The 7,438-nt window shown below is 45.1% G+C and overlaps 1 protein-coding gene across 1 annotated transcript in view; it reads right to left on the bottom strand.

Annotated features, from left to right (window-relative positions):
* TMIE (transmembrane inner ear) overlaps window positions 1-2,446 on the bottom strand; it is a 69,402-nt gene extending 66,956 nt beyond the window's left edge. Inside the window, exon 1 of the mRNA XM_031554014.1 lies at window positions 1,981-2,446. Coding sequence (XP_031409874.1) covers window positions 1,981-2,169 — 189 coding nt within the window. The 5' untranslated portion in view covers window positions 2,170-2,446. The remainder of the gene's footprint in view (window positions 1-1,980) is intronic.
* Between the last annotated feature and the right edge of the window lie 4,992 nt (window positions 2,447-7,438).

The raw sequence follows: 7,438 nt of genomic DNA, 5'->3' as shown, positions 1-7,438 counted from the left end.
ATATCTTTGCAGAGCTTTAGAGCTGCCTGTAATTCATCTGCCTTAAGTCTGATTGAGCTGTACATGTCCCTGTTTGCTGCAGGGATTGGACTAGGTGGCTTTTAAGGGTCCCTTCTAACTCAAATGGTTCTATGATTCTATGAAATACAGAATCTGGCTGTTCATCTAATCGCATTTTTTAGCTATCTGGTAATTAACCTATGGAACAGCTTGAGTTTCCAGATGAGATTTGCTCTCTCCAACATGATATAATGAACATGTTTCCAAGAGTCTGGTATAAGTAAAACAGATCAAAAAGTCAGACCTGTTTTATAACCATCTGCCTAATTTTGACATTTATCCTTGCTCTGCTTTGGCGTGAAGACAAATCCTGGAAAGTGTGTCTGTGAAATAGCTATCTTCAAACATAAAGCATCAGGCTGCTTATTCAGGTGGTTGTCTGGGTGCTGGAAATGGCAAGAAAGGTTTTAAAAAAATATATATATATATCTTTTTGGTGGGGTGGAAGCTGGGTTTGCACAGTGACTCGGCTTCAGCGAAGCAGACTTTATCAAATGTGCACCGTAAGAGAAAGTTCTGCCTGGCTTGTCACCTTGAGAGCTGCTGTAGGTGAACAGATTGGGAAAATGCCTACAGCAGTGTGTGTGCATTTTCCAAACGAGCATTCAGGTTCTGGTTTGGCTTGCTGGGGGTATTATACCATGGTCAGATAGGATGAGTTTGGTAGAGCTATTTGAAAATACTGTATTTAGTAACTTTAGATTGAGACAGAGATGAAGGAGAAGATGGGGTGGGGATATGAACTCAGCACAGCTTTTGTTGCTTCTGATGCATTGGTGGTAAAGTGTTAAAATGTGCAGGCTGAAGGCTGAAGAGATTGGACTAAGCTTGATGTGAGGCCGGGTGAGAGGCAGAACAGGTAGGAATGCTAAGATCTATCATGATGAAACTATACTTTCTTCTTCTAGCCCATTAGAACTCTTAATGCAGACATGGCTGCGTCAGCATGGCCGTTTGAACAGCATAACCAAAATCAGGAATGTGAGCAAAGTGAGCTTTGCTGTAAGAACATGCTGGTAATGCTCTTCAGCACCAGAGCACTGGGGCTCTGACCTCAGACCTTCCCCTAACATGGCTCAGCCTTTTAGTTAGGAAAAGCGATCAAGAAGTTGAAGACATTTCCAAAATTTTTGGCAGCTGTAATTTTGAGGGCTCTTTTGCACTCTGACAGCATCTATAACCTAACTGCTGGTACTTTCAGAAGCAATCTGCTCTGCCCTCTTGTTTATTCCTAGACTTGCTGGATGGCTGAATGAGCTGTGGGTGAAAAGAATCACCTCCAATGCTAACGTTTTGGTTGAACTAGAGGAAATGAGGGAAGGTACAGGGACAAACATGTGGCACGACCACTTAACCTGGACAGGTGCCTCCATGGACAGGATCACCTGGGTCAAATCTGGTCCTTCTTCCCTGAGTGCCTGACGTGGGGCACTTGTTGGACAGAACTGACAGAACTTGTTGGACAGGCAACATGGGGCTGGAAGAGCTGTACTGTGAGTTTTCATGCTGTCTCAATCCACCTTTGGGGATTAAAAGAGCACTGAGTGCCACCTGTGATTGATCATCATGCCCTGCCCAGGGAAGTGGTGAAGTTACTGACTCTGGAGCTGTTTAAGAACTGTGAAGATGTGGCACTGAGGGACACAGTCAGCATAGTGGGATGGTTTGGGGTTGGATTAGATGACCATTGAGGTCTTTTCCATTCTTAATGATTCCATGATTCTATGATCGCCAGCTGCAGGCGCTTTAAAAGCAGCTCCTTTAGAGTGCTGGGCCTGAGGAAAGCAACAAGCACTGCCTGAAGGAGCCTCTATCTCCTCGGAGCCACCTTAAATTCCCCGATTTTCACCCTTGCATGGAAAAAAACAGGAATCCTGGCCACCCCCAAGCCCCTAATCCACAAAGCAGGTTGCTCCTTACCTCAATTAACTGTGCCACGGCAGCTCTGGAGCACGACAAGAAGAGGGAGGAAGACCTCATCCAGAAGAGATGATGCTGCAAGGGTGGATCCCACACCATCTTCTCTGCCCGGAATAATCTCTGACTTGTTCTGTGCTGTAGCCCAAAGCAGGAGAGATGATGAATAACCGAGCTGGCTGTCAGCAGCATGCAGCATTTACCAGATGCGTTGCATGCTGTCCCAGCCCTTGGTTACTGCTTCCTGCTAGCCCAGCAGCCACAGAGCCGACACTGAAAGTCATTAATTAATTAGATTGGTGTCGCTTACAGAGTGCTCTGCTGCTTCTCCAGCTGGGCTTTGTAGAGAGGGATGCAGGGAGTGAAGTAGCACTTGGAGCTCCTCCTGCTCCTTGCAAGGAAAGCAGTCCACTCAATGAAACTGTGGCTTTTTTTCCTTCTTTACAGCTGCCTGACTGATTCCAGCTCTCCTGCTCTTGTTTTCTTCCCCGAGAGAAGTCTCTTCCCCTAATGAAATAGGGCTGTAAGCCAAGCTGATGCATCACCAGCATCATAGCAACCCTATGCAAGCAGAGTCCAGTGTTACTAGAGATGAGCATTTGCTGTCTCTGGATTTTAAAAGCATCTTTCATCCCTGGAGGACCTTGCAGGGACGTGTTGCTGCACTTTGCAGCTTCATCTGATCTTTAAGTCTGGAGGGAGTGAATGGCAGCTGGGAAGAGCATAGACTAGATATCAGGAAGAAATTTAGGCTAGATTATTAGGAAGAAATTATTTACTGTGAGGACAGTGAGACACTGAACATGTTGCCCACTGAGGCTTGGAAGCCCCCTCCCAGGAAGCATTCAAGGCCAAGCTGGATGGGGCTGTGAGCAACATGGTCTAGAGGGAGGTATCTCTGCCTACACCAGGTTGGAACTGGATAATTTTAAAGGTCTCTTCTGACCCAAACCATTCCATGATTCTATGCATGTTTGGCAATAGGAGCTAAAGCTGAAAGGCTTAAGGAGTTTTTTCTGGATGAGATGGAAAAGGAAAGCACAGATTTGAGGGAGTGTAGGACTCTCAGCTGCGCTGTCCTTTTGCCTTTGGCCACAGACAGAAGAGGAGGAGGGGAGTGATTGGATGAAACAGGTTAAAATGCTCTGCTAAAGAAATCTTAACAGATCGAGACCAGATGAATCCACTGAGCATCTTTATTTAGAGATACATGGTTCAGTATGATGGTGATGGGTCAATGGATGGACTTCATGTTCTTGGTGGAGGTCTTTTCCAGCCTTTATGATTCTATGACTGGGCATGGTGGGAATGGGGCTGATTGTTTGCCTTGATGATCTTAGAGGTTTTTTCTGTCCTTAATGATTCCATGAGTTTTATGAACTTTCCAGCTGTAATTTTCTTGTTTCAGAGGAACAATTGAGTGCTAAACTAGGAATACTTTTTTTTCTCCGTAGTTTTAGGAGATGGATTATCAAAGGTACTTTGAAGTGCAGTTACCAGAAAGCCACCAGGAAACACAAAACTGTTTAAAAATAACTCTCCAGTTTCCTTTGCTGTGGGAAGGATAAAACTGCCAAAAGAAAGAAATCAAAGGTCCTGAGCTTGTTTGCTTTTGAAATATGATCATAGAATCACAGAATGGCTTGGGTTGGAAGGTGCAATACTCCAGATGATGCAGCCACTCAAGGCCTTGTATCAGTCCCATCCTACTTTATTTTGGAATAACAAAAATTCCAAAATTTTTGGAGTCAACTGAGTTAACTGTATTCTCCTATACCCAAATTAATTTGCTGTAGTATTCTTTGCTGGGAGAAGGCAGGGGGTTTTTGATAAGAAAACAAGCAATAAGATCTGGGAGGCTGTAGTCACTTCTGCTACTGTATTGTAGCCCTATTTGAATTGAACACAATTTCAGGAGAAATAGCTAAATAGACAATTAATATTTGATAAGCTCAAATAGGTAGGTGAGCTTTAAGGCATTATCGATTAAATTGTGAAGACTGGAGGAGAGTGGAAAGATGGTGGTGTGCCCATCACATTGGAGGAAGAGCAGCGGTTTGGTTCTCTGTTGCATTTGCACACTTTTACAGTGAATGCTCACTGCTGTGTTCCCACCCATGAGATGATGGAAAATTGCGTTCTTTGAAAATTGATGGAAGAATAGGGGCGTGGTTGAAAGGGGAGGCAGGATGCTGCATTATTGGCCTCGTCAGCAACAGATGGTGGCAGCACTGAGGCAGAAAATTACGCATCTGTCAGAAGTTGTACAGCTTGGTCCTCCCTGATCCTATGAAAATCCCATCTGGGGCTCCGAGATCCCAAACAATGGTTCACTGAGCTGATTTCAATGTTTGTTGTTGTTGTTAACCATTCGACATTTCACTGCTTTACCTTTCCTCCACTGGACTTCTAAAGGCTTGTTTCTGGTGTTTTAATTCAGCTGAAACTGGCCAAGGGATAAAGGTCAGGGAGATGCTGAATTTTTGTGTAATTCATTTAAAAAATGTGATGTTGGATAAAATCTTACCAGCTATCCTCCCTGTGGAAGTAGGAAGGATGATATGAGGGTAATTCTTGCTTGATCTCAGCAGGCTAAGAGTTGGGCAGAGAAGAACCTCATGAGGTTCAACAAAGACAAGTGTGGAGTCATAGAAACATTGAGGCTGGAAAAGACCTGTAGTCCAAATGTCAGCCCAACCCCACCATTCCCACTGTCCATGTCTCTCAATGTCTTATCTCCATGGTTCTTGTTCCTTGGTCTAGGGACAGTGACTCCACTGCTTTACTGGACAGCCTGTGCCAGGCCATAGTCACTCCTTCTGAGAGGAAGTTTTTCCTAACCTGAACCTCCTCTGGCACAATTTAAAACTATTATATCTCATTCTGTCTTACACCTTGGAAAGGATTAACCACATGCATCAGTACAGGCTGGGAGCTGAGCTACTGGAAGGGAGCTCTGCAGAGGAGGACTGGGTCAACAGGCTGACCATGGGCCAGCAGTGTGCCCCTGTGGCCAAAAAGGCCAATGGAATCCTGGGATGCATTGCAATAAGCATGGTCAGCAGGGTCCTTCTAGTGTGGTAATTTTGCAACACCTTCTAGTGTGTCCTGGGGAGGCATATCTGGAACACTGGGTCCAGTTCTGGGCTCCCCAGTTCCAGGCAGACAGAGAAATACTGGAGAGAGTCCAGCAGAGGGCTGTAGAGATGGCGGGGGGCCTGGAGCATCTTCTGATGGGGAAAGGCTGAGAGCCCTGAACTGTTCATAATGGAGAAGAGAAGGCTGTGTGGGGGGATCTGATCAATGTTTATAAATATCCAAAGGACATGGGCCAGGAAGATGAGGCCAGGCTCTTTTCAGCAGTGTCCAGTGATAGAACAAGGGGCAATGGGTGCAAACTAGAACACAGGAACTTCCACATCAACATGAGGAAGAACTTATTTACTGTGAGGGTGTCAGAGCCCTGGAACAGGCTGCCCAGAGAGGTGGTGGAGTCTCCTTCACTGGAGATATTCAAAACCTTCCTGGATGCTTTCATGTGTGACCTGCTGTAGGAAACCTGCTTTAGCAGGGAGGTTGTTTGTTTTGTTTTTTTTTTGTAATGCACAGAGCAGGTTAGACTGTGAATTCCCTACTGCTGTGACATCAAATCACTGCTGGGAATCCTTTGTACCAAGAGCTATGCAAAAATAGCACAAATAAATTCGTTAGTGTTTTTACTTATTATTCAATATATGGGTCACTGAAGTTGAATGCCCCCTTTAGTTTTCAGAAAAACAACAAGAAAAAAAAGCACTTTTTTTTTCTTTTTTTGCAATCTCCAGACCTTTCAGCTTCTTTGTTTCAGCCTCTTCCTTTGAGACAACTTGGAAACACCCTCAGCAGGTCAGAGCAGAATCTCCTGTTGGGATTTTAAATGTTGACCTACTATCTCTCTGAGAGTTCCTCTCTTTTTCTTTTTTTTTTTACTTTTTACTTTTTAATAATTTTTATTCATGACAAGGAAACTCCCATGCAAATGTTCTCTTTTACATAGGCCATCTGGCATCTCAAGGATGCTTTGCAGGTAGAAGAAGTGTTGCAAAACTACCAATAGTGAGGAAGTGGGCTTTGCAAAGAGGGGAAACGGTCGTCTTTTCCAACATACAACCCTACCAGCAATGACAGCTCATCAGATAAGGTTTGTAATAGTCCAGATTGCACATGCTTTCATGTACTCACTGGTTAGTAGATGACTACCAGTCTTTAGGGAAACCACAGCTTCCTACTTATCACCTGTGTCTCTTGCATCCTTTTGAGAAGTATGGATCTTGTTAGACATGCCATCTTGTTAATTATCAGGATGCTGGTGTTGCTGCACCATAGTGTTGCTTTGGAGAATGTAGCAGCCCTGAACCATGCAATTTTACTCTGTGTTGCAGTCAAGCCACTGCAAGTGGATGGAGATGTGGCTCCTGCTTTCTCATTTTCTTTATCCTGGGGCTTCTTCACTGCCTGCCTACTTTTGGGCTTATGGACAAAGAGCCATGGGAGATTCAAGGTCAGGTATCCCAAGAAAATGCCCTGTGCTTGTAAGTAGAAAGCAAGGCAGTGAGACTTCTTGCTTCTTTCTAGCTTTGATTTACCATGAAAGTAGGGATTCTTAACAAGAGGTTTCTAATGCAAATACATTTGCATTGGGCATCTGGCTTGTGGTATTCATGCTCACTCACATCATAAAATTGTTTGCAGGCACTGTTGATGGAAGTCTGAGGAACTGGTTCTCCTCTCCTGCCTAAGTATGGGATCACCCCTGCCCACCCACCCCCCAAAGACTCTATGCTCTTGTGCATTACTCCCAGGCTTTCTCTGTTCTCTCTCTCTTCCCAGAGCAGTGAGGTCCAAAGCCCACACGCTTTCTTACTCTCTGTGCTCTCAGACTTCCAGGCAGAGCAGCCCATGCTCCCAGTTCCTCATTGCTCTCCAACACAAGCAAAGAGAAGGCAGCCCTAGGGCAGGGGAGGAACAGAGCTTCTTATATACCTTCTGCTGCAGTTTAATCCCCAGTGCATGGTCAAATGCATTCCCCTTCATACTTGCAGCTTCCCTGTGTGTGTTTGAAGGTTACTCTCTGTCCCTGAAGGCTGTGGCTAGGAAATCTCTTTTGCAGAAGTGCAGTGGCTGCAATCATTTCCACCCTGCTCCGTCACAGCTTGCCTGCTCTGAGTAACACAGGAGGGTGACGAGCTTCCCCATAGGGAAACCAATGAACAACCCCAGTGCCTACAATGGGGAGCAGCAAATCCCATTGCCCATCTGTGGCTGCCGTTTCTCTTTAAATTCCCTAAAAGCCATTTGAGGGTTGAGTTGCTTGCTGAAATGTTAATTGCGGAGACCTGCCAAGGGCTGGCAGCCTGCCAGGGGTTTCCATGTCTACCAAGAATGTTTTGCAGTGCACTTAGGGAGAGAAACATTACTTCCT

Source organism: Meleagris gallopavo, chromosome 6, assembly GCF_000146605.3.
Source record: "Meleagris gallopavo isolate NT-WF06-2002-E0010 breed Aviagen turkey brand Nicholas breeding stock chromosome 6, Turkey_5.1, whole genome shotgun sequence".
NCBI lineage: Eukaryota > Metazoa > Chordata > Aves > Galliformes > Phasianidae > Meleagris > Meleagris gallopavo.
Note: the sequence above shows the minus strand (reverse complement) of the source record. Positions and strands in the feature narration are given on the sequence as shown.